The sequence below is a fragment of the Gymnogyps californianus genome, chromosome 4, assembly GCF_018139145.2.
Source record: "Gymnogyps californianus isolate 813 chromosome 4, ASM1813914v2, whole genome shotgun sequence".
NCBI lineage: Eukaryota > Metazoa > Chordata > Aves > Accipitriformes > Cathartidae > Gymnogyps > Gymnogyps californianus.
In genome coordinates this window covers 61,305,068-61,332,624 of record NC_059474.1, presented here as the reverse complement: position 1 = coordinate 61,332,624, position 27,557 = coordinate 61,305,068, and the positions used below count along the sequence as shown (strand labels likewise).

Below are 27,557 nucleotides of genomic sequence, written 5' to 3'. Positions count from 1 at the left end.
GCAAACTAGCAACCAGGAAAAATTGCAAGTACCATCTTCTTGTAAAAAGCAGAGGACACGGCATCCCCAAAGGCCCAGACCATACCCACACTCCTTGCTCTCACGTGCACTTGTGAGAAAGCTCTGGAAAAGCAAACTCACATGCTTTATAACATAAAGCCATCCCTTGTCCAACTCGAGCTGTCCCTTTCCTCCATCACCCCCTGGAGCTCATCCTGCTACGCACATCCTCCCCAGCAGCTGGGAGGCTGGGGTTTTCTCCAGTCCCACTCACTCAGCTGGTAATGGGAGTGCAGATGCCGGGTCCTGCCGCTCCACCCATCCAAGCCGCCTGGGATGCTGCTGGGGGCAGGAAGGGTGTTACATCTTTCTTCCTGCACACGCTGCTGCGTCAGAGCAAAATTGCCTGTCCCAAAAATAAAGGCGATGATTCCACTTGCAAGGCACCCTGGGGACACTGCAAACCGGCATCCCAGGGCAGAAGGCAACCTATATCCAAGCACATTGCCCCTTCCCAACATGGATACCACAGAAAAGCTTCCTCACTGGTGGGCTTGGAAGAGCATGGGAAGGGCTGTGAGGTGCAGGAGGGCGCTCCTCCCACACCCAGGAGCAGCAGGGAGGAGGGAGAGGGGAGGTGAACGTGCTAGGAAAGAGCGAGGGGGTTTGCAGGGAAAAGCAGGGCCCAGCACGAGGTACCAGAGGGTGAGTGGGAGGGAATGAGAGCAGATATGTACTCGATAATTATAGCTGCATTTCGAGCAGCTCCAGCAAAATGCCGTGGCGTATGCAATGGCAGAGAGGAGAGCCAGACACGCCGAGGAAGCCAAGTTTTGCTCCACCTCAGGTCTCATAAGGGACAGGAGCAGGAGGCGGACACAGGAAGACAAGGGAGGCGGTGAAAACGAGGAATCCTATTTTTGTACCTTAGGAGGAGCTGTGGATAATTCTCTTCAACATGCACTTGGCGCTGAGCTCCTCACCCACCGTCTGGGGAAGGAGCTGCATGGGTCTTCACTCCTCTATCACCATCCCCAGCAGCAGAAACCCTCCCTGAAGTGCATCCACCTCTCTGTGCCTCAGCATCCCCCTGCTCCAGCAGCACCACAGCACTCAGTAGCCACTCTCCCCTCAGCTTTTTTCCTTCCTGGACCAGCTTTCACATTGGAGGCCACCAGACCCAGCAGGAAACGTGCCGGCTGATGGAGGCCAAGTGCCACAAGGCAACAGAACATTTGCCACAGATAATTTATCACAGCTACGCAGTGGCACTGCCGGGAGAACGCACACCCCGACTTTTGTAGTCTCTATCTTTTGATTATTAAAAGGGTCAATTAGCACATAAATTGAGCTGTGAATACTGAGAGGGATTTGAAAACAGTAATAATTAAAGAGCAGGACAGCAACTGAGCTCACGAGCTACCCCTCATCTTCCCTGGCCTGCTTGCCAAGCCGCTCACATATCAATGGAAGAAAAGCAGCAGTGCTCATTAACTGCACTGTGGTACCCAGGAGCATCCGTGCCCCACCAGCCCCATGCTTGCAAATACGCAGGCTCCCTGCCCCGTGCCAAGAGACACAGTATTTATTTGGACTTCTCTAACTTCACACAGCATCGAGTCCCCAAGAAACCTTCTCCCCTCCACCCCTCCAAATGCCTGGGGAGGTTGATCCACAGGTATTCCCTCATCTCAGCTAGATGATGGGACACTCAGCCCCACCATGGGGCCCCCAAAGGGAAGGGGTGTCTCAGCCAGTGAGAGGAAAAGTGTCAAAGCTCAGCACCCTACCTGCCTTCCCCTATGCCAGCCACCACCTAATGAGGAGTATCTGATGGCAAGTGATGTTCTCAGACCTTAAGCTGCTCCCCAGGGAAACCGTCAGCATCTTTTATTTACAGACTGACGAAAATCCCCAGGGAAAACAATGCCTACTCCTACGTGGAACATGGGAAATGTATATCTTTTTAATCACCGTGGCACCGATTCATCTTCAAGGCTGGTACAGTTTCCATTCTTTGTTGCTCTGAAGCAACTGCAGTGATTCAGCTCCCCTGTGAACACCACTGCCTCTTAACCGCAATATTTACTATTAGGATTGCTAAATACACTCACTGACACACAGGCAGCTCCATATTGACCCCCAGGGCAAGGTCTTCTCAGCTCTCCCATACAAGGAAACTAAGCATGGAAAGGAGTTCATCTGGACTCACTTTGTAACCGGTATAAATGATGACAGGTCCACAAAAGCTGAATGAACATAAGCTTAATGAAGAAGCCACCAAGATTTCCGTAAGAAGGAATGCCAATCCAGCATGTTTCATATGTATAAACTAGAACACAACTCAAGTAATGCTCTCCCTTCCTCATCTGAAACATATCAATTTGATGATTTATTATGAAAAGTATGTTTGGCTAAAAAAAAAAAAAAAAAGAGGGGAAAACAAAATGCCACAGGAAAGAAGACTGGAGCTTATTTAGGAATAAACAAATGTAATCATGAAAACAATGGCATATTTCTACTCCATTTAGCACTGCATGAAACCTCGATGCACCAGGCTGATGCAGTTACAAAGATCCATCTCCCAACGCCTTGCAACCAGCAAGATCAAGTACTGGCAGTGATATACCTCCATTTACAAGATCAAAAAGCAAGGCACAGTCTGTTACACAGACAAGTCCCCCAAAACAGAGGCCAAAAACTCACCTGCAAGGCTTAAAAGACAGTAAGACTCAAACCTGCAAATTGTTTTGAACAGGCTCCAGGCATCTAGAGCATAACAGAAAGACCGGGGCTTTTCTGTGATACTCTACAAAAAATATAGGACAATTAATGCTATATATAGACTCTGCCACTCAGTCTCCTGGTCACCTCTGATGTTAACAACTTGTAACAATAAAAGTGAGAGTCCATCAAATTCAGGCGGGCAGTAAACAGCTTTGAAATTAGTGTGAGCCAAGTTCCCTTGAAGAGAGGTACATGCTTGAGAGAGACAATTAGAGGAGCCGAGCAGATTTATATCAGCTGGTTTAGCATTAAATCTCTTCAGAGCATTTAAAAACATTAAATTGAGACCTTATTAAAAACTCGGCATTTTTATTTCACCAGATTAATGACACTTACATTACTAAATTCAATCTGTAGTTTCAAACACCACCACCAACACAGCTCTATCTAAGTGTAATTAAAGAACTAGTCATCATTTTGGGGAAAATTTCTGGAGGCACACCAGCAAGCTTGATAAATTCAAGGAACTCACACTCACATGGGAATTCTAGCACATATATTTTATTACTCCCTTGCTTTTCTGTGTACAATGAAATATACTGATAGCATTACATTATAAAACAGTTGAACTGAAGGGACCGAAAGCTCACAGCAGGCTTCACTTCTACACACTAGTTAATCATTGTTTATTGGAAACTTTGCACCTGTATGTTTTGGCTTGCTAATCTCTTGACTGCAGAAGCTGCAACTCTGAGGGGTTTTGTCTAAAGAGTAGATTGCCAGTTTTGCATGAAGACAGCAAGAACTTTTGTTTTCATTTTTACTTGAGAGGAAGAGACCTAGTCCTGTTGCCACAGGATGCAAAACAGAGGCATATTGCTTTGTAAGGCACTGATCCACTTTCACTCTCTTTTCAAGAGATAATTAAATATGTAGAAACACCATCCACGGTGGCATGCTATTTTAAAGCAAACGTTGGAACACGTACTTAGAATCTGGTGCTTCAGCAAAAAAGAAAAGGCTGCAAATCATCCTTTTTAGTAAGTCAGCACAGAGCAAAATATTTATCCAGCCTTTTCTAGAAGGGCAGATACAGATAGCTTAGTAATACCATGTACTTTGTAGTGGAATTTCCATAACATGTTAAATATCTCCTATTTTCCCAATAGCTTAAGACATTAGAAATTAAATACTCGTATATCGATGATGATCTCCTGTCTCTAGCTTTCCTAACCTATTTGAGAATATCCTGTAGACCGTGAGAACATGCAATACAAAATGTAATAAAGTGTTTGACTGAGCTATGATTGAAATCCTGGCCTAGGTATATGGAAGAAAAAACCCTCAACTGTAAACTACAAATCACATCACTGAAACTAAGTATTGCTAGGACAGTGAGCCACTTATGATCAGGTAAAATATAGTAGATACACGCCTACACTTAATAATGGGAAGAAACAACAGTCACTGTATCTGCATGGTCATGTGGTTACAGCAAGTAGAGTACAAGATTAGGAAGCTTGATTTTCCACTGAATGACACATGATTTTGGCAGTTCCTTTCTTTGCTTTGCTTCCTCATCACCAAAATAAGGATAATGACATCACCTATGTACAACAGATATTTGATCTGAGGAAAGCCCTTGGAATTCCAGCCCAAAAAGGCAAGTATAGAAGAAGCATAACTGAGACTGACTGCTCAGCCCTTTTTTCTTCATCATCAATTACAAAACTCCCTTGGCTTTGGAAATGCCATGTTAGCCACGTGTTAGTGCTACTAACATTATGTTGTTGCCATTTTAAAGCTCAGGAAATCATACATTTCCTTTATTGCCTTTTACAAAACATAAACAAGCTATTTAAAGTAGGAACTGATTCTTTTTCCCCAAGAAATGAAGATTCAAAACATTTTTAAACATGGTGATTTTTCAAGCATCTAGGAGACTTTAATCTCCTGCTGCTACTAGGGGAGGGGAAAAAAAAAGTCAAAGCAGAGTCCAAAATCTAGCACTAAAAAAAAAAAAAAAAAAAAAAAAAGAGGATAAACCTGAGTTTATGGGGACATTTTCAAGAAATCCCAGGTCAGTCCCACCTAGCGCCAGCACCACATCCTTTAATAAGCAGACGTAAAACATTTATGGGATAAAAGTACCAGGAAAACATACCACAGAGTCCCCACGACGCCTGCCAAATGTCATGTCAGTAGCTTGCCTGGTGTGCTGTGCCCCAACCCCAGCTCTCTTCCAAGCAGCTGCTCAGTAGGACAGACCTCCCCTTCCTCGGGTAGGGCCATCAGGTATATGAGCTGTTTGTATTTTTAAGCACATCTAAACAGAGACAAATTCTCAAGTCGCTGGTTATATCTATGTGGCCAAAGCAAAAACGATGGGCTTTTTTTCCCCCTGTGCGTACCCTCGGATTTCATGGCTCTTTCTCCACTCATGATGCCAGCCAGTCATGGAGGTTAATAGGTTCTTTTTCTCCCTTTCAGACTCAACAGACCTATAGACCAACTACTTCAAAAATCAAAACATAACAGAAATATAACTGTTCTCTGGAACAACGATGGCTTTCGTTATATGCCAGTACAGACTGAACACCACACTACTTGGAAAAAGTAGTGCTTCATGTCATGTAAACCTAAGAAAAGGGAGGGGAGGAAAGGAGAGGGAGCGAAGTTCTTCTATTATTTATCAGCCACACAGTCTAGTCTTTGCCCCCACAAGCTATTTCAGAGATCTATGGACACAGCATCCACAGAAGATTTTCTCTCATTAATACTTTCAACCATGCTGATCTACAACACAACACTAAATTTACACACCGATTGCTGTGAATTTTTTTTTTGTCCCCAGAAATGCTTTAAAAAAATTAAATTCATTTGCCTTTATGTCATAACAGTGTGCAAAGAAGTAGCATACAAGCACTGCACATTAACTGAAGCTTGTAAGTTATTGATGAGACTCTTAAAGACTAAGCTGACAAAGCCATTCCACTTTTGGTGATTTACATAATTATATTTTAGGTACAATTTAGTTATTATTCTGCTGTCTATAATCAACTTCTAAGCAAACACTGTGTGTATACCCTTCTGTTTTAACCTGAAGCAATCCAAATTACTCTACAAATGCAGTTCATGCAAAAGCAGAGGTCTCCTGAAAGGCATCTCAGCTATTTGTTTTAAAACAGTGGGTAATAATCAGGGGAAAAGAATAATACTCATCATCACCTCTTTACACTCCTGTGACTGCTCATTTGTTTATATCATGACAGCACCTAAATCAAGGACCAGAGACATTTGCCAGTTGTTTGACAGACGTGTAATTTGGGCATTATCCACCGCCTGTTCTTGCTGAAAAGCTGTTTCCAAACTGCCCCAGAAAGCCCCGGACACACCAGGGTACTCGCTTTCAAAGCATGCGTTCATTTTCTATTATCTGACACAAAAACAACATTGTGTTCTGCATTAGACTGCAAAAATTGTGCCCTTGAAATTCCTCTCTGTCCCAGCCAGGAGGAGGCAAGCAGCAAAGCAGGCACCTAAGCTGAGCGCTCTGTTCCTCCTAAAGGGAAACTCCGGAGGGGAAAACAATGCACATACAAAACAAGAGGGGCAGAAGGGAAGTGAGTCAGGGTTGCCAGAAAGTATTTACTTGCTGATCTGAACACAAAGGAATCTCGAGCATTCCTCGGCATCGCTTCAGCGAGGCTGGTGCAGCACAGTGGATTTGTTGCCACAGGCTATTTAAGGTAAAACTCTGCCATATTTATCCTCTAGCCATGTCAGTGCAAGTTACTCCCCCAGGCCCTGACAGCACAGCATCACTTTGCAAGGCATGCCCAGCTGTGCAAGGAGGCTACCCATCTTATGTTAGAAAGCAAGTGCCTGCCTAAATCCTTTTCAGGAGAGCAAGAGAGATCAGAGGAATTGCTAATGATCTTGAAGCAAGGATGACAGAAGCAGGAAGCCTGAGCCTCCCGACTCCGTCAAAATTGGTTCGTGGGACCTTCAGCAAGTCACCCAGCCTTTGTGTCTCAGTTTTCCCTCCTAATACCTATCTACACACTTAATACATGTGTGTACAGCTGACAGAAGGCTGGAAAACTCCTCCAGAATGCAGCCTGGGCGAAATGTCAGAGCTAGAAAGCAGCAGTGAAAGACCTCCCAAAGATCTTTCAGATTAATATCATTCTTTAAGTAGGCACTGTAGCAGAGAGGGATCACTGCAGCTCACCGTGTTTTCCAAGTGCTGCTCTGGAAGCGATAGACACCTGCAGCACTGTAATCTCAGGATATGGGAGTGACTCTGCCTCCTGAATGCTGGACAAAGAAGGCAGCAGGATCTCAGGGGTGAAAGTGCCTTGCCTTTAGGGAAAGGAAGGATCAGATGAATCACAGCACTGTGTAACTCCTCCTCCTACATGACTCTCCTCTAGTGGACTCACTACTGGCTGAGGACAAGGTAGTGCTGATTTCTTGAACTGAGAAAGAAAGGCCAAACCCTCTGCACCATAAACAGGCTCTGCAAGTGAAAGCCACTGCTCACTAGACCTTGTGCAAACCAGTCAGCCAGCATCTCCCCTCCTTGCAGCTGCAGCCTGTGAGAGACCCTGGAGCAGGGCAGGGACTCTGGCACTGGGAGGTAGCCAAGGGCACCTCATATTTAGCCCTTGTGCTTAAAGGAGCCCTGCTAGAAAGCCTTCCTCAGCCACAACCCTCGGGGAGGGAATGGAGATGCTTGAGATCTGTGCTGGGATATTGCAAGCAGCCACAGCGCCGTAGCAGCAACACGACTTCAGCACTTCATGTCTGCAATGAGATACTGCTGATAATTAGCATTGAAAACACTACTGATGTCGCTAGTGCTATCTCCAGTTTGGGTCAGATTGAAGATGGGCATTAATAAAATCATCTTTTATCTCCCATGGTCCTGGAGGTCTATGCCCAAGCAAGCCAGGAGTTAAACATTAAAATTATAGTCCTTTTGACACCTGAAATGTTTTCCATCAGCATCAGAGTGCCCACATAATTTATATATCACAAATATGATTTGGCAGGATTAAATATGAAAATAATATATCAAGGATTTGTTATTGGAAGGGAAAACATTTGCAGCATACAACAGCCCAACAGAAGAAAAGCCTGATTGCTGTGATGAATAATGCATATTGCCTATGGTACTAATTAACCTTGTACTCCAGTAAGATATTATGGAACAATAAGGCTAATTTGAATGTGGCCTGACACTCTTCCCAATGGCACCTGGAAATCAGTCTTTGGAATATGTAAAATTTGAATTTGTTAAACCAGAAGCCTTTGCTCAATAAACTTTCAGAAAGAATATTTTTGTTTCTCTATATTCACAGCCCACACTGTTTGCATGCACGTACACAATGCAAAACACAGAAGGGGACTCCACAACCAGAAGTGGTCTAGCCTGGCTCTCCACAGGCCCTCACCCATCTGCCAGCAGCACTCAGGCAGTGACAATGTGTCTCCAACTAAATCCCACAATGCCTCTGCAGACTCAGATGTCCTACAGACATAACTGCAGCACGACTGTTGCACAGCCTCGGTTTCTCCCCGATCAGAGTGGCAAAACGCTTACACCAAGCTTGTTGAAAATGAACTTTAAACTAATGCTTTTATGCCTCCAACCTAAAAGCAAATGCCTCCACCTGAAAACACTGACTCTAGTTTGGGCTGGTCTTGCTTTTCTTGTAAAATACTCATTTTCCTGTTAGCCCAAAGCTACACATGGTACTAGAGTAAACACACATGCCACGTTAGAAGCACTGTGTTCTTAGTTGTGTGCACAGAGCGCACAAAGTGCAGCAAACTACTTGCACGTGCAGACATGATCAAAGACACAAAAGGCATCATGCACAGGCATCTTGATAAACACCTTTTGTAAAAGCGTACATTCAACTGTAAGTTTACACAGTCATGGGATCAAGTTTTCAGATAACACTGGCCAACTGCTTTATATACCAAGGTCTGATCTAGCATAGTCTTATCTTGGGGGAAAAAAAAAAACAAAACAGGAAAAAAGCAGACTTTTTGGCTCTCTCCAAGCATCCTTCTGCCCTGGGAATTGCTGGGAGGCCACCAAACCAAACAGTACCCTACAATATTTTGGAAGGGCAGGGTCTGGCAGGGGGCACTGCCCCCCATCTACCAGTGCACTTAACACACTGCGTTTCAGAGCCAGTACGTGACTCGCCGCCTTCACCATCAGGATGACACAGTTCTTGTCAATGCCGTTAGCCACGCTTACAGCTCAGTCAATAACAGACTCATACAATCATTTCACTTGTCCCCAAGCACCAGATTTCCAGCTGGCAGCCATCCCACACACCAGAGAGTGAAAACTCCACGTAGCACACCAGCAAAAAAGCACCAGGAGATGTCTGACCTGACTTCTGAGTATTGTGTTACCAACAGATCCAGGAGGCGAGAGTCCAAAGACATCAACAATGAGGATGCCAAGTGCAGAGCAAGAGTCATTTGAGCACACAGCACCACAGCAGCAGCTTAGGAAAGGCTTCCTATGATGTACCAAGTCCTGCAAGCAGGCTCGAAGGGCTGACATGGCATTTTAAACTGTAATAAGAGTGAAGAGTGACTCAAAACCTCTTCCCTACTCTTTTCAATGAAGCACAGTGCAGAAACACGTGGATGAACTTTAGCCTGCGTCCCCCTGCATGAGATGAGAGAAAGACAACCACAGAGCCAGAAACTCTCTGATATTTGGGAGATATGGAGGAGACTTGCTGAGAAACAGGTCTGATCTGAGTTACATCAATTATTATGAACTAAATTTATATCCTATAGGCTGTGCTCTGCTGGCAGTCAGTGCAACACTTAATAAAGATCTAGGCCAGGAAATCATTCAGTTGTTAAGAATATATTATAAAGGATTATCATCTCCCTCCCACCAAAATCAATGATAAAATCCCCACCGACTACAGAAAGCACAAGATCACACTGCAACTCACTTCTGCCAGGAAACCTGCACCCAGATGTATTAGTCTGGCAGCACTACCCTGCAGCAAGGGCTCCAAGTGCTATTTCTGCCAAGCTCACCAGTGCAGGCACCAACAGGATGGTTTCTTTCTCTCTGGTACTAGCTAGACTCTCAATCTGGACCAAAATGCCTTTGCACATGAATGATCGATTAAGTCTCTCGAGCATAAGCTTGTCTCTGCATCCACCTGTGTGGGCCCACACTGCTCTGACCCAAGCCATGTCTGTAGACATTACCCCCATCTAAATTCCCCACTGTCAGCTTTGTCGGAGGATGCTACTGCTGTCACAACACAAGAGCAGGTCCTAGCTGCCGTGACACTTCATTTGTCTGGGCAGCAGCATGCCTAGAAGGATGACTGCCCTGTTTTAGTGGAAGTATACAAGACAATCAAGGCCAGCTAAGCAAACAAGTTTTGACATATTAAATCATGCTTGAACTGTGAAAGCAAAGGAAAATAATGTAAAAGCTCTTTAAAAAAAAAAAAAGGCTTTACAAATGAATAAATAATATGGGCCAGCCTTGTGCACGGGAAGGAGAGAAAACCTTTTATCTGAGCCTGACTGAGGACTTTGGGTAGGCAGAGAGGGAAAGATTATTTTGCAAGACAGACACCTGCCTTTTTTTGCAGAGCTTTGTAGCCATTTCCATACATTTCACTTCTAGGATGAGTCACTTGCTGATCACCTGCTCTGGCACTGAAAGAGCATCAAGTGCTTGGGCAAAAAGCAGCCCCAAAACCAAGTAGGGCAGGAAAAGTGAAATCCCATCATCTGTACACTTACCCCTTACCAGCACACTCATATGCATGCAAAAGCCCTGAGCAACATCTGACTTGGTACTGGAGGGTCCCATGACTGGTTTTCCACAGTACTCTTGAGCCTTTAGCCATTTTTACCTCACATTCCCTCTGCAGACACTTTGCTCTAGAGGTTTCCTCCTGGAGAGATAATCTGCTGCAAGTCAACCATTGCAATGCAGGAAATCCCACCAGCACAGGGTCACAGGGCATACGTGGACCTTGGCAATTAACCATGGCACCTCCCCATCATCCTGAACCCTTTCCTCCCTGCTGCGGATTTCTTCCAGTAATTTACAAGGCCATTTGCCTTGGATTTATACTAGTAAAACGCTGGCTCCTGTCTCAAGATCCCATCATCGCTGGCGCTTCTTGAACCCACACAGAGCCCCAGTAGTAATGAAGTCCACAGTCCTGGCTCTGTCACCGCCTGGGTTGCAGGCTATCTGCAAAGTGGCTCAGAGCTGGGAAGCTGTAATCCACAGGCTGCTTCCGCCGAATACCAAATTAGCACATTCCCCACGCTCATAAGGAGCTGCTTTTCCTTTGGCTCTGCAGTAATTAAAAAGCTTCCTTTCCAGGCAGCTTTCGAAGGCAGAGCTGTGACTTCTGTCACTGTTGCAATGGGATGACAGAATGTCCAACTCAGCATAAGACCTCTAATGCATTTGGGGAATTAGTACTGTAGCAGAGCAACCCTTATGATCACGCAGGAGGCAGCCATTTCACTCGGTGGATGGTAACCGTGACTCCAGAGTTCGATAAAGATCATGTTGGCTCCCTAGGCAGGCTCACTTTGTTCAGGTAATACTAGTCACACACGTGCAGAGGAACCGGAGAGTCTGCTGGGGCAGGGGATGCTTTATCTATACACAGAGGGTCTGGCACTCAATAACACTGAGGCTTTGGCAGCAAAAGGGACCTTCGGGCAGAGATGAGCTCCTCGGCACAGCTTCCACGCTAGGCAGAGGCTCCAGTTGACATGAGAGTCCTGGTCAGAAAATGCACCTCCAGGCCAAACTTTTTTTGAAGGAAAGCATCTAATTGAGGTACAAAAGCAAGCCTTTTGCAAAGACAACTTCTGTTCAAATTCCAGCTCTAGAGGAATGCTAAGTTTGTTGTTACTTCCCAATGAATCCACCTGGAGATGAATGATCTTACAAGGGTTTTAGGTTAGTCTAAGACCATAAAAAGAGCACATGGGATCAAATACAGCACTGACACCCAGAGCCCTGGTTCAGGCTCTAGCTGGCACTGAACAACTCAGCCTCTGGCCCAAGCCTGTCATTTGTTAAATGATGAATAGTGACTCTGACCTACTTCATAAAGCAGATCCTTCAAGATCCAACAGAGAAAAGCCCTTTGTGTGACCTGGAAATGTTTTTAATAGTCTGTATTAACTATTTCTTTCCTCACACTGAAATAGTCACGTCTGAAGTGCCAGTGAAACTACTCACAAGCCACTCAAAGCCTACCATGAGGACTTGACTCAGGATACACCACCAAGTCTCACCGCAAGAATGGGTCACATTCCAAGCCAGCGCTGCCTCCTATGCCACACTGGCCAGGCAAACCTGCCATGGGAGCTGAGCCCACTACCATTGCCACCACAGTGGGCTGTGCAAGGATGCCAGGCTGAAGACGCAGATGAAGATGCTCTGCAGATGCGCATCCTCTCCCACCCACCCTGCTTCTAGGAACGTAACCTCGGGCAGCGCGGGGAGGCATGCAGGCAGGGACAGCCTTGTTTCACCCTCCAGCCAGTGGATTTGTCCTGATAATGCCACTGAGCTGCAGCTCTTGGAGCTTGGATTTTTTTTTTTTTTTGGGGGGGGGGGTGGTGGTGCAGAATTTCCTTGGCCTTAACTTGATTGACTGTCATTTACAGTGAGAAGAAAGTTGTCATCTTAAATCCCAATTCTTCAAACTTCAGCTGTTTTAAGGACATACATTTATAAAGACAAGACAGGTACATGAGAGTGATAAGGGACATCCACAAGCCTGGCATTGCCTCTTTTGCCTTTCTTTTCTTTAATCTGTTTTGGTATACAGTTTGGGCTTTATATAACACCTAACCTCGCTCTTCAAGTTCGTTCCAGTATTAACAACCTCATAGCCACCCTGAGGGAAATCAAAAATGAAAGCACATCAGTACCATGCTCAATACAACCTTAACCATGTGTTGTTCGTGGATACCATCATGTCTATACTAGATGAGCTGCTTCAGTGATAGAATATGAGCAAATTTCCAGCAAAATAAATGGGCATCTCTGTTTACATGAAGAGCAGATTCACCTCTTTCTGCAGACATCTGTGTAAAAGTCTCTTTGCTGTTATTGCAGTCTACTGAACACTTACCTTATTGTCATGGTTTAACCCCAGTCAGCAGCTAAGCACCACACAGCCGCTCCCTCACTCCTCCCCGCTCCCAGTGGGATGGGGAGGAGAATCAGTAAAGAAGGTAAAACTCGTGGGTTGAGATAAGAATGGTTTAATAACTAAAGTAAAATATAATGCTAACAATAATAATAATGAAATATAATAATTGTAATGAAAAGGAATATAACAAAAAAAATAAGAGGGAAAAAAAGGAAAAAAAACCCCAGTGATACACAATGCAATTGCTCACCACTCGTTAACCGATACCAGAACCACGATCCGCGCCTCCCAGCCAGCTCCCCCCTGTTTATATACTGGGCATGACGTTCCATGGTATGGAATACCCCTTTGGCTAGTTTGGGTCAGCTGTCCTGACCATGCTCCCTCCCAGCTTCTTGCACACCTGATTGCTGGCAGAGCATGGGAAACTGAAAAATCCTTGACTTAGGATAAACACTACTTAGCAACAACTAAACCGTCAGTGTGTTATCAACATTATTCTCACACTAAATCCAAAAAACAGCACTGTACCAGTTACTAAGAAGAGAATTAACTCTATCCAAGCCGAAACCAGGAGACTTATATGGGATACAAGTTTATCCAGCTGAAGAAAATGAAATAAAAAGCTGCGAATGTTCATACAAGGCACAATTGTAGCCGCCTTCTGCGGAGCCTGGATTTCAACCTCAGTGTTAACCCAAAGCAAGTTAAAATGGTCAAGATATAAAGCATGCAGAGAGAAAAGCTTATTATTGAAATGTTAACACATCATTAACTACTGCTAAGTGTTTCTAAATGAGAAACACAAAACTGAAAACCCAAATTGTGACAACTTCATTTTAATACCCCATATAAATTAGGCGGAATGAAGGTTCTGGCAAACAAGCTCTGGCAGACTCTTGGCAGTTCAAGAGGTTGCAGCCACCCTTCTGCTAAAGATCACCATCCAGGGATAATGCCCACTTCTTACTTGCCCCCAGGCTGGGGCATCAAGCAAGCCCTCCAGTGGTCACATCAGCTCATGGGCAGACTACACAGTTCTGCAGAGCCAGCAGCAGGTTCCAGCAATGGGACAGAGTGGGCAGTTGGGGACAGCCATATCTTAAATCAAGGCAATTAAATTCACTGCATTGCCAACCAGCATTCATATACTTTATCCTTAGTATTTCTGCAGAGTCCTTAATTGTTTCTAAAAACCACAATTAATAGGCAAGCTGTTTCCAACCAATTCAAAGTCAAAGGCAGCAATCAAAGGAACCTAATGGCACCGTGGCTAACACTCCTTTTCTCCTGCAACACCTCTCATCCCATAATTTAAGAAATTCCCTAAGCTACCAATGGATACCCAATATTCAAGAACACTAAAACCAAACAAAGTCAGTATCCAAGTAAATATCATTTAGTTATCTAGGACAAGACTAAAAAGCATACCCTAAGATCTGCCCCAAAATATCTTATGGCTAAGAAGCAAACATGACCTTCACAGTTTACACTTTCGGAGCTATTTCCAAACCTTACTTTATTTGCACCGCTCAATCTATACTTTGTGGGGGGAATAAAGTACTCCTTAACTGTCCTTCTGGAAGGTGACTGCACAGCAGCCACACTGCAAAGAACAGTAGGGTTAAGTTAGTCAAAGTAATGGCCTAAAAGCATCGCTGCAGAATGAGGAAAGATCTTCAGAGTCATCAGGGTTACGAGTTTACCAGGTAGTGCAGAAGGTTACAACTCATTAGCAAAGCACAATATATTGCGCATACATGGATACTGTGCCTCCTATAATGAAGGCAAATAAACATGCAAAATGAAACAAAGAGAGTAATATTAATCAATCCTGTTGCAGCACAGGTTTGATCTGTGGAAAACATTTCCCTGCTCTTGTTGATTACTTCAGCTGCAGAACAAAACACCTAAATATATACATGCACACACCTCTCTACAAAATAAAATCCATTCCCCCTCCAGTGACAACTGCCTGTTGCTGAAATGTAGTATTCAAGTGCTTTTCTTTACATTTGAAAAGATAATACACACTGCGTGGCCAAAAATTCAGCTATTCTGACACTGGTTGGTTTTGTGCCTAATTAAAATTAACTAGGCACTTCAGCTCATAATTATATAAACACCTACCATGCTATACTCCCAGCCAATTTGGTTTTAATCAGAAAAATGCACGAGAAGTATGAATGATGGGCAAAGAACTCCCTGGAGGGGCAACTGTATTTCCAAATTCAGTATTCTCCATATACTGAGTATTTCCATCAATGTTTTGCTTGCCATGTAATCACCTCCCAGTAGAACAGTTAAAAAGAGATTTTTTTTTTTTTTTTTTTTTTATCCCTGGACTTTGCTTGCTTTCCACTCCACCACACGGGTAGAAGCACACTTGCCTGATTCACCTGAGTCCCAGGTGGGAAGCGTCCCACAAAACAGGCAGGATTTAGCAGTATGCTGTCTTTCTAGCATCCATAACAAGGAGTTTAGAGCGAGAATTCAGCTGACCTGAGGTGGAGAGGCAGGCAAGTTGTGGAGGGGCTTGAAGAAAAGTTGCCCCCCTCCTGCGCCTACATCAGATGCGAAAACAAACAGTGGCTGCTTCAGACCAAAAGCCCAAGCTCCAAAATAAGGTTACCTGTGCAGCAGCACGTTTCCATTTCCTAGAAATAAGGGGACAGGGAAGGCAACAGCTGAGCTGCAGCACTGCGTCACCTGAGGAAACCACACACAGTGAATTTGTTAAAAATACAGGGGTTTTTTATTGTGGTATCAGCTATGTGTTTCATTCACAAGTCAGGCCTCTGGGATAGCTGCTGTGCAGACACAGAAACACGATAGTCATCAAGCATGGCTCTGCCATCACCACCTTTGCAAGCCCTCAGCTGCCTCCCAACCCTCCACAGACAGTGCCTTCTGCTACCCACCAGCCAAGGGTCACTACCTCTGCCTGCCTGCTCCTGCACAGCTGCAAAAAAACAATTGCCTCCGAATATCCTTCCAACAGCTGATCAACAGGGGGGCAATCACCGCTCTGGGAAAGTGCGTTCAAACATCTGCGTGGATTGCACCACTCTCAGAGGAAGATGAGAGTGCTTCTCTGCTTCGCCCCCAATCAGCCAGCAACAAAATCACCTGAAAAATTATTTGGCAGGTAAACTTCTGATCTACATAAGCTAGATACCTATGTCAATTAGTTTTAATTATATCCAGAATAAAAGACCTGCAAACATAAGGTTTTTCTGCAGGCTTTGTTTTCTGTAAGAAATTCTCATTTCACTTGGCAAGAGTTCAGCTGAATCGTAACACAAGTAATGAACAATCAGCTAAAATAAATATTGTTTTGTAAATGCATTGAGGTATGTTCAGCAAAGTTGATTAAGGGAAGAATAATCAAACAAACATCAATATTTAAGACAGCAGAAGGGCTTGAACATTCTAGATTTGTTTTACAAAAAAAAAAAAAAAAATCCAAGTATTTCCTCTGGCAGCAATTCCTTTCTAAAACCAGAAAACCATACCCCAACCCATCCTCCCTCCAGCCCTCAGTTTCAAAGTTCTTCCTCAGAAGAAGGCAAGGGTAAAGAAAGATTTCACTGAGTTTTCCTCCATTATTTTGTCCACCTCTAACATCTGTAATCTTGTCCACACCTTGTAGCTGGCTAAAACCAGCTGTACTCCTTTTGATGTCTCTTGAAGTAGCAGTATGCACTGATTCTTGGAAAGGAGAGCCTCGTGACCTCCTGAACTCATTACTCGCCTTTTCAGCTTGGCTCTCATTCAGTTCAGTTTTTCTTTTTTTTTTTTAACCTCAAATATTTAATTAATTTGTGATTCAGCTCTAAAAGCAGCTGAAAAAATATCAGGCTCTGCAAATCAATTACATCCGCAGTTACCACTCTGCAGCCCCCTCGTCACTAGCGGGACCTCACCCCTGCGAGTGTATTTGGGTCTCATTAGCATAACACATCAACATCCCCTCCCTTCCAGTAGCATGGGCTCCAGAGCCTTTAAAGGCATAAAAATAAGCACTTCTTGCGTCTCACAGAACATACTGGGCTGAAGGTGAGGATGAATACAAAGAGAAGTGCCAGAAGGTGCCCTTTTCACAGTGGCTTTATTCATTTCCTACTCAAACCCCAATGGTGAGCCCTGCTGTATGCAGTAAGCAACTAAAGTTGAAGTTACAATAAAACTCACCTATACCACTGCAGGAAGAAGGAAAGCATAGACTGGGGCAGATAAGAAATTGTTTGGCCAAACCCCTAAGTGGGTAAAGACAGAGACTTCAGTGGCGCTACATTAAGTTTTACAGCATTTTAGGATCTGGCCCTCAACTTTGGTTGAGTACTGCCTGCTAAGGAGGAGACCACCATTATGAGACTTGAAATTGGCCAAACACTTGAAACTGGGCATTTTCCTCAAGGACCAGTTCAGACAGCACGGGCTGAACTGAGGCAAAGCCAATAACCATCAGTCCTTTAGTGGTGCCAAATCACCACTCTGGAAACCAGCGTGGAAATTCAGAGCAACTGCTTTCATTTCTCTTATTAACTAGTACAGCAATTTATTTTTGTGAATAATGAACCTTAACACTGGTCCTTTATAAACATGTTCCAAAACAGCCACAGTTTACCTCTACCTGTCCCATAGCAGTTGCTGATAAATGGGCCATGTTGCCAAAGAAGGTGTAAAAAATCCAAGTAGTTTGGGTTCTTTACAGTAACTACTACCTAGCTGCCTATATTAATTGGGAGAGTGAGCACATTATATAAGGAGATTAGACCATGTCATATTTACAACCTCAGTGTCCCCAGTGAGAGAAATTGCTCAGCTGTTACTGTCAGTGCCTTCTTCAAACAGGAACCCTGCTGACAAGATGATGAATTCAGAACATCGTTGCCAATTAATGATTTGTAGGCAGAAGGGATTTCAATAGTTCCCATATGTTTGTGAGGGTGACTGGGATTTACATCACCTCTAATAACAGAGTGTAGTCTGCTCTGTCCAGACATGACACTAGAGCTTGGAAAATGTCATCTTTGCAAGAGAAATTTTAATAAACAAAGCCAGGCTCTTCTGTGTTGAAAATGTTTCGCAAAGCATGGTCAGTAATAACCTGCTTATGCTTAAGTGAAAGCAAGCAGCTAGACCGCTTGCAAGATGCACCCAAGTGATTTACAAACCAAAGGACAGAAGTTATTTAGGTGTTTGTCAAACCTACACCACAAAGTGCCAAGACCATCATTATGTCAGCCAGGAGCATGGAGTGCATTTCCTAAACACCAGTCAGGCGGCGGGGGGGCATCTACAAGCACATAGGACCTTTCTTGGTGTTACTTATTCTGCTTATGGGCTGCAAAGTTTAACTTTACTGTCCTAGGAAAAAATCTCGTCCTTGTGAATATAACAATATCCAAAACAAAGCATTTTACTCACACAGGGTAGCAGCATGAACTCCATACTTGCTAAACGCAGACCTCCTGAATGGCCTAAGGCTGAACGTCTCCTATCCACTGAGCATCTCGGAGCCAACCAGCAGGAAACGCTTGGCAGGATGACCTGGGTTAAACACAGTACATCCAAATGGGGCCCTCAAACAGACACTGCCATAGGTACTCGGATCCCAACGTCCCATTGATTTGGTGATGGAATTTAGGGCTTTCCTACAAACGAGAATTATGGGCTTTAACAGCTCTAGAGTAACTAAAGTGATAAACTCCTGCAGAGGGTGCAGCTGTAGGTGAAGTATAAGAGTAGTTTATGTGAGTATGCGTTATGACAGAAGGGCAAGGGTACATCGCCACAAAGCACCTTTACACGTCCAAACTATGATCACAGCCGTACCTAACACAATCATAAACTGCAGGGCCAGACGCTGTCCTCTCAATTGACTAAGAAAAATAAAATTAAAAAAACAACCCACACCCCAAAATGGAAAGCAGAACCTCAAATCACTAAGGTCTTCTGAAAGCACACCCCAGATTGCTATCTCAGCACTACCAGAGATCCAGCTGCTCTACAGGCACAGTAGGCTCTTCAAAGATAGTCTCAAGGTTTCTAGCTTAAACCAGTCCAGTTTTTTGATTTGGGTTTTTTTTGCATTTTGTTTTTTGTTTGCTTTTGAGATCTTTAAGAGTGCTTTGAGATATCCCATGCTGCGTGAGGGCAGGATTTGAAAGGTGACTAATGGATGTATCCCTTTCCTCCAAAAATTCTTACAGGTGACTGAAGTCAGTGTCTAGGCATAGCACCCAACCAGTGCATGTTATTTTGGGAGACAGTATTTTTAGCCACAATGAAGCAGATCCTTGCTGATCTGACCCACATCCCTCATCTGTGACAGTCTAGATTTCTTCAGCTTGGGCTAATGTTGATCTTAGCTCTCCTTGTGCAGTATCAAACATGAAGTCTGACTCTTCTTCCCCCCCAAATGGGAGAAGTGTCTTTATTGGCACAGGAAAAGCAAAACCAAGTCAGATTTTGCTGTATTGACATCTGCAGAAAAAGGAGACTATCCTCGTCAAAAAGCATACTCCACATGCTGTTTACTAGAGGTTTCTCCGAAAACAAACATACCTACATTTTCTCTCCAAGTCAACCCTTGAAGAGACTTGGACTATGTAATCTTCAGGGGCACAGTGTGTGACCGAGGACTAAAGGATCAAGGTCACAGTTTGCTTTGGATATGCACTGATCTATCCTTTGCACCAACACTACAAACACCAATGGTGAGCATCTGGAGTGACGTGAAGAGAAAATGCAACACCGACTTTGGTTGGAGCAAAATCCCTCTGTCTTCCCCACAGGTTATCTATTACTAAGTGGCTGCAAGTACAAGGCAATTACGATGGGACTGATGATGAACATATAACAATTTTGCAAAAAGCAAACTGCATGGAAATCGTTTTTTCTTTCCCCTTCTCTTTTATGTCCAAATCAATTAAGCTACCTGTTACATACTTAAAACGGAAGGGCATATTTTATAAACAAGCATGTAATACAGCAAACCATAAAATGAGATTATACACTCTCAGAGTATGTTGCACTTCTTTAAAAATATTCTTTTTTAGGTCTTGAGCTTCAGATACCCTAGATCTCTTGCACAAGGCCCTTAATGATTCAGGAGACCTATGCTGACCAGCAACTCAGGAACCTCAGCCAGCTACTTGTGTGAAAAATTCAGCACATATGGAAGCATTTTTATCAGTGGGCCTTTAGGTTTAACTCTGAACAGCTGAGCAGCTTTGTATTAAACTATTTACCAGAGAGGAAGAACAATCAACTCACACTACATCAAATTCCCACTCCCCCCATAGAGTGATAGAGAAAAACATACTCCTTTAAATACAAAACCAAAATGCATCTTGCATAGGGAGATTAACTTCAAACATTCCGTGGTACAGTCCAGAAAAAAGAAACCAAGCTTCTAAAACTCATAAGAAAACCCCGATATTGAGGAAAAATAACATAAAGCTTTAAATAACAGATAAGATTGCAATCACCTCATAGACCCAACAGTACAGTGTTCCAAAGGTAATAGTGGCATGCCAGATTCTCCTTGTCCACAGCCCTGTAAGCACCGGAAGGACCCGTACATAGGTGTCAAGCCCCACTACATCCAGCCAAGGCCTCTCCCTTCATGCTGTCACAGTCATTCAAAGGACCTCAGTGGAAGTGAGAACCCAACCCACCATTGTCAACTCAACCAGGCATGAAGGACATGGAAGAGAAGAAAGCCAACACTGCACATCACCTTGGCAGCCTCAGCACAGCACCCTCCCTGCAAACCCTTACCTTGGCAGGTGTTGTTCTTCTCCTCGTACCCTGCCTTGCACAAGCACTTCCCAATGGGCACCAGCCATTCCCCCTCAGCACTGCAGTGCATCTTCGGCGCCTCGTCGGTTACTGAGTGGTTGACACAGATGCCCGACACCTCTAGCAGCTGCGAGGAATCTGCTCCTGTGATGGTGTCAGGAAAGCGGGCCAGGTTGCGGATCACCGATGGACATTTCTTGTAGTACACGCGCACGGAGACCAGAGCGATGCAGGCACCCACATCCTGGAAAGCGAGGTAAAATCCCTTTTTCGTTAGGGGCCCAACATCTCTCACCTCTGTGTTTAGCTTCATAACTCTGTCGCCAAGGTCTAACTCTGTGAAGCTCTCATCAGCAGCGATGGTATCGATCTTGATGTACTGGTTTTCTTTGATGTTCCTCCCATCTTCATCATCTGATTCGAAGTAATACATGTTAAAAGTCTCTTTGCAAGTCCCAAGTCCTCCTGGAAGGCTGTTACAGTCCCTCAGGGTGAATTTGAGCTCAATGAAGATGCGGGACGCCCCTTCATTAGAGATCCAGCTGGTCAGTAGCCAGTTGTTCTGATTCTGTTCCATTACCTTGCATACTTGGTATGTGTGTATCGGAGCATAGTTTTCATCCACCTCACCAATTTCTTCCCACTGTATAAAAAGGAAAAGTATTACTTTTTAAAAAAGTTACAGCTCCCACAAAATCTAAGCTTTCCCATCTAAAAGCACCTTGGGCTTCAGAGGTTCAAGAGGACTTTTAGGTGGGAAAAAGTGTTTTAAATGGCAAAGTTTTCCATACTAGAGGCTTGATACATTCCTGATAAAGTCAGACAAAAGACCCTTTAGAAACATAAAAGGATGCTAGTTAAAACCTTTTGTTTCAGACATTTCAGAAGTGGGAAAACATACTGCTGGGTTTGTCCACTAGTACTTTGTTAGGGAACAAAACAAAAGCAGATGGGGCTATGAGTTAGCCTTTTCCAATGCATCCACATAGGAGAAAAAAGCTATTTACAGTCCGTCTGTCCCTGCTCCCCCGGGCTCCTTTCTACCACATCCTCAAATCACTGCCCAACGCAATGAGGACAACCACATTTCTCCAAGCTATTCTCCCCCACCAAACAGCCTACCAGAAAATGAGCAGAGTGATATATGAAATTAACGGGCCTTTGCTCTCCCGAAGTGTGCTAGTCAGAGGAGTTCCTGCTCATGCAAAGAAAAGATTACTTCCAATAAAGGTTACAGGGATCTGCAAATCTTGAGCTGTTTGTGTGCTACACAGGTTTTTAAGCAGAGCTCCAAATAACTTCTCGCAGCTGTTTGTGGGAATTGTAGCAACTATTTTTTCATTTTATTTTGGCCATGCTCTGAAGTGCATCACTTGGAAGAAATGCTTTTTCCTGATCCAGCACACCACAGTCAGTAGCACTGCATCAGCGCCTACAATAGAGACGCAACATTAATGTTTCCTCTCTGCTTCTGACAACTGTAGTGTCACATTAAGAGATTAGATTAACCCATGTAAGTACAGCAAAGAACTCAGGAGAACCAGTGATGGTTTCAGTTTTGTTCCCTTCTACTTTTGACCTGCTCATCTCCAAGGGCTTAATTCCCAAAGCCTCTTCCATCCTCTGCTCAGCATTGCTGCCCACATCTAGTCACAGCTGCGGACACAGCACAAAGCAAACACACAGAGCATCATTTAAAGGTGCTCCAGTACAAGGTAATAGCTATACTCCAAGCTGCATCTCTTCTAAGGCCAAAGGCCAATTTTTTTCATTGGAAATACAGCCTGAGATGAAGTTGAGACCCTTCTCAAAGCAGATGCCATTACGGCAGAGCTGATAGGGAACACCCTCAGAGTCAACATAACAATGAAGTTTTTTTTAAGGGAAGTGCTGTTCTTTAATTTAAAATTAAAATGGCAGCAACAAGTGGTATGAAAACATAACCTGATGCTACAGTCCAAAATGAGTTATAAATACCACCAGCAGAAAAGCATTTCCTCTCCTCCCTGATCTAGGATGTGAAAGTGGGGACTTCTGCAATTCCAGCAAGACATGCCTGCCGTGATGTGCAGAGTTCACATGTACCACCAGTCTTCCGAGTGAGGAACCTAACCTGAGGACATTTTTGTCATGCTAAGCAGTATTTTCATTTCTAAACCCTTTTTATATCCCTAGGCTTAAACAGGCCATGACCCTACTGTGATTAACATGTACTTGTCACTTCGCTCTTCCTGGTAGTGCCACAGAGTTAGCTGGAGATATGCCTGCAGCGAAAGCTAGGCAGATCTGTGCAGGATTCATGCCTAACTTTGACGAGAGGCAATTAACAATTACGAAGAGTAGAGCCATTGAGAAAACACACAGGAAAAGTATGCAAGATAGCACAAATCTGCAGCTAGCTTCTCTACATTCCAGTAAATAGGGTGGGTTTAGATACATGAAATTAAGAAGCAGAAAAGCACCACTATTCAACTGCTGTGGTTAATTTAAGTGCTAAAAATGCTGTACGTATATGCTTCCAAGTGGATTCGTTTAACATGACAGTACATAAATGTGAAGTCTTATTTTTATCACAGTGGCGATTCTCCATTTGATGAAAAAGGGAGAGTATCCCTCCACTGCCCCAGACCCAGGCAGAGGTCCCTGCCGAATCAGCCCAGGGCATGGGTGAGCACATCCCAATATAGCCCAGGAAGGACCTTAATGACTTTAAACCCCTGCTTTTTCTGGCTGAAGGTCAGAGGATCACTTGAACAATCACACACATCAACCAGCAGATACGGAGAAGTGTTAACCTCCAGCAGGAGGTGGTGAAAAGCATTTGAGGACTGGAAATTGCTCAGACCAGTTTTAGCAAGTGGGGATGTGTATGGATGGGCACAAGGTACACAGTGTAACTCTGTACAACATTTAGGGAGCATCTAATGTGTATTTCTTCCAGAGAACTGACGTTTGCAGTGACTGTGATGTTGCAGTAACATCATAGTGATCTAACTTGAAGGCATATCGAAAAACATCCCTTCTCTTCTTTAATACTTGCCAGATCACTTTTCAAAGACCATCATGCTCTCCAGAGTTATGAAGTTAAGCTCATTTCCATCGCTGCTCCAGGAGTTGTGTTAGTGGGAGTATAAGAAAGCTCATTTTTCCAAAAACTAAATCCAGTGATTCTAATGGTTGCTTTCATGCACTGAGAGCACTAAACACCATGAGGAGGAAAGTCCAAGCATAAATACATCAACTGAGCTAGAGTGTAATCTCAGCTGCAAGAAATGGCACATGACCTAACATCTCAGGCTGCAGGATGTGCTGCATTTCCAGCACCGCACCCCGGATCAGAGCAAGTCCTGCCATCACCACCTGCCATCAAACCTAAAGCAATCATCAGAGAGCAAGAGGAAAGGGAGGTGCTAATGAGCTAAGGCTGCTTATCTCTGTATAATCCTCAAGGGAAAGCCAACCAGATTTTATCAGAGCAGCCACTATTGTGCAAAATCTCTGCTCTGTCATTTAATCCCATCATCTTCTCTCCTATCTGCATGTTGGAGTGCACCATTTCTTTCTCTTCAGCCAGATCTGCCTCCCTCCAGAGACTGCAGGCAGCCTACCACCCTTCTGCTTTCACATCCCTCCACAAGAAGGGATGGGGGTAAGAGCCCCTGCACCTTCTGCCTGGTCCCATCTTCCCAATCACTATAGACCTCAGCCAAGTATTTCAACCAACAAAGGAATACAAACTAGAGGATGAAATGCAGCGCCTTACGGTTAATGAAAAAGAAAACTCACCACATTAAAAAGACAGCATCTAGCTGAAAATACTGGCATGAAAAAAATTAAGTACAACTGAAAAATTGTGTAATATTATAATTCCTCTCTGCGGCACATATTTTTGAGATATAAATCAACCCCATCTGCAGGATTAAAACAAAAATGCAACCATTAATTTGGTGCTAAATGTTTTCTCTACATCTTTAATAGCCCTAAGAAGGAAAACACACATGCATTTCAATGGCCTGATGTTAAATCATTTATAGAAGACCTATTCCTGAATCAGAAATTTCCAGTACGCTACTGCTGGCGAGTTAACAGAAGCTAAAGACTGCACTCAGCTCCATCAATAGAAAGCACGCAATTCATGCAGGCTGTCGGCCTATAGAAAGGCCAAAGATATCACACATCTAACTAAAAATACAAGAGCTAAAAAAGCATTCAGTGGAGCAGCCTTGGGTTAAACAGACAATTTTAAAGCATATTCACCAGCTGGCTGCTACTCGGGCTTGTTTCTAATCTCCGGGATTCCAGGACTGCAATTTGCTACCACAGCACAGCAAAAGGCTGCTGCCCCAAAACCAAATACTGACAGTGAGGATGAAAGTTTCAGAGCTTTTGTTTATTTTGTTTTGTTTTGGGTTGGTTCCCCCCCACCAGCAGAATTTTTGTTACTGGTCTTCAGTAACTCACTCTTTAGCAGCCACTAAAGGTGGTGTGGAAATTTCAAGCCTCTTTCCTAATTCCATGCATCCTAGCACTGCTGAAAGAGAAATTAGGCATTTAGCAAAATCCTCAGAGTCTTAAGAGCATTAAGCAAAGGGGTTCCTAAGACTTACCTGGAACCTTCCCAGCAGGACTCCCTCTCTCCAAGGAATGTGCAACCTACCTCTGTTCCCAGTACCTATTTCACAGGCTCCCTGGGTACAAGAAGCCTCATCCTCTCCCATTTCATTTTCCACCCCACCACGCGGAGCTCTGCAACATGCTCATGTTAATTCAGGTATCTGCTGGCACAAAGATGTAAAATTGGAAAAGGTTTTATGCATTTTCACCTTTTTTTCTTTTGGAGAAAGGCAAGCCTGGCACAGATCTCAGATCCCAGGCTTTGAATGTGTGGAAGTATCTGAGATACTCCACACGCTTTGCCCACAAATAGAGGAGGGTAATTTGACCCCAAAATCCTGCTGTCAAGCCCTGCATGAGCACACACTGGTGCAGAGGAAAGCGTGGCGTGGGCTATGCAATCCCTACACAAAGTTAAAAGGGGAGACCTGCCGCCCTTCCAGAAGGGCAGACCAGTCCAGCGTTCAGCTCTGTGCAATTTATCCTGCCTTTCATTCTGGTAATATTTGGGCAGTCTCTTCGATTTCCTTTTATGCAGCTGATGTTAAGACCTGGCTGCCAATCAATAGCCTCCAGCTCAGCTCCCACACACACATTCCCTCCCGCTACTCAACTTTATCTCGCAACCTGCTCCTTCCCTCCCTTTGCAGCTCTCCTCCCATCACAAAACCCAAAAACTTGGGTTTGTTGTTTCTTTTTTTAGCTGCCTGCTGGCTTTCCACCTGCTATCGTATTACAAAGTTAAAGCAAGTAAGAAGCAGGCTCCCCACTGCACAGTTTCAGTGACTTCAGTGAGGTCACATAAGGCTAAATCTCTAGTGAAAGCCAGGCAGAGCACTACGCATCTTTCTTTCTGTACTGCAGAAGGTTTTGCAGGGCTGTGCTAGCTGTAAAATAAGGCTGTGTCACCATCTTGCCTGTTGCAAAACACCACTTAGAGACACACCAGTCCCAAAATTCAACTACTTCAAAGCCTGCCACCAATATTGCCAGTTTTATCAACACACCCTGTGATGCATGGCATTGCTCAGATTTTCAGCTCTAGAGCCGTATGATAAAAGGATTCTTTGCTTTTGCTGGGGGTGTTTCAGTCTTCATTAAAAGAAAAAGGGTTTTGCTTGCTCAAAGAACAAGAACACAAAATAGAAAGTACCCAAAAGTCACCTTATTTGTAGCCCCCTCTAAAGTGATGCTGACCTCAGGATTAGCAGGAGCAAAACAGTTCTGTATTGAACGCTGGCATTGGCAAGACGTGTATGTATAACCTATATGACCTACCGATCGTGGCAGAGTCCACCAGCACCTGATGGAGCACTTGGGAAGCCTGGTCCTGTCTCACAGTGAGGGACAATGATCCAAACCACTCTCAAGCAGAAGAAAAATGTGGTAACCTGACACAATGCTGCAAGTTTGCAAGTCTGCTCTTCCTGATGGAGAAGCAGTACCAGGAGTAGAGCAGAGACATGGCAAGCAGCTCAAGATCTACAGGATAAATGGTGCCCACTACATGCCACCTCCAGACAGAATAGAAGGCAAAATGGCTTTGCCCAGCTCTTCCACCACTGCCAGGTCACTGGATCCTGTTTTAAACAGAGCTCTTAGCCAACAATTTTTAAGCATTTGTGCCAGTGTGACAACTCAGGCTTAAAGTTCAAATTCTGCTTCAGGGCAGGATGCTTGCTCACTGGGATAGCCCCGCGGCATCCCCCCTCCTGCCCTGCACTAATCAGACAGTGGAAGGACACCAACCACAGCCGTGTGACTTTTTCCAGTAAACCACAAATTTGAAATAAAAATAATCAGGAAACCAAAGCAATTCATGTACTTGGACCAAGTCAGGAAAGGAGGGAAGGGGACAAAAAAAAAATATCAGTAAAGGGGAAAACAGTGATTTTGACAGCCTCCCAAACGATGTATTTACCATCTTCCTGAATTTAAACAAAATAGAGGGCAGAAGAAAAAGAAATTAATATGAAAACTGTTCTAGAGTAACCCAAACCAGTTCTTTCAACCTCAAACACACTTTTTTTAATTTCAGCTACCAAAACAACAACAACAAAAAACTTATTACTTGTACAGACAAGCTTTTCTTTTCCAATACCAACATCCGCTTTTATAATGCAAAAGGTGAAGAGATTCCTACACAGCCTCAGCCTGTTTTCTGGGGGTTTGGAGCTCATTTTAAGGGCAGGAGCCACT

General features: G+C 44.0%; 1 protein-coding gene across 11 annotated transcripts in view; it reads right to left on the bottom strand.

Moving 5' to 3' along the window:
- EPHA5 (EPH receptor A5) overlaps positions 1-27,557 on the bottom strand; it is a 209,362-nt gene that overhangs the window by 133,726 nt on the left and 48,079 nt on the right. For all 11 annotated transcript variants that reach the window (XM_050896101.1, XM_050896099.1, XM_050896100.1 and 8 more), the window contains one exon: positions 20,724-21,387. In XM_050896101.1, the coding sequence (XP_050752058.1) occupies positions 20,724-21,387 (664 nt within the window). The remainder of the gene's footprint in view (positions 1-20,723; positions 21,388-27,557) is intronic.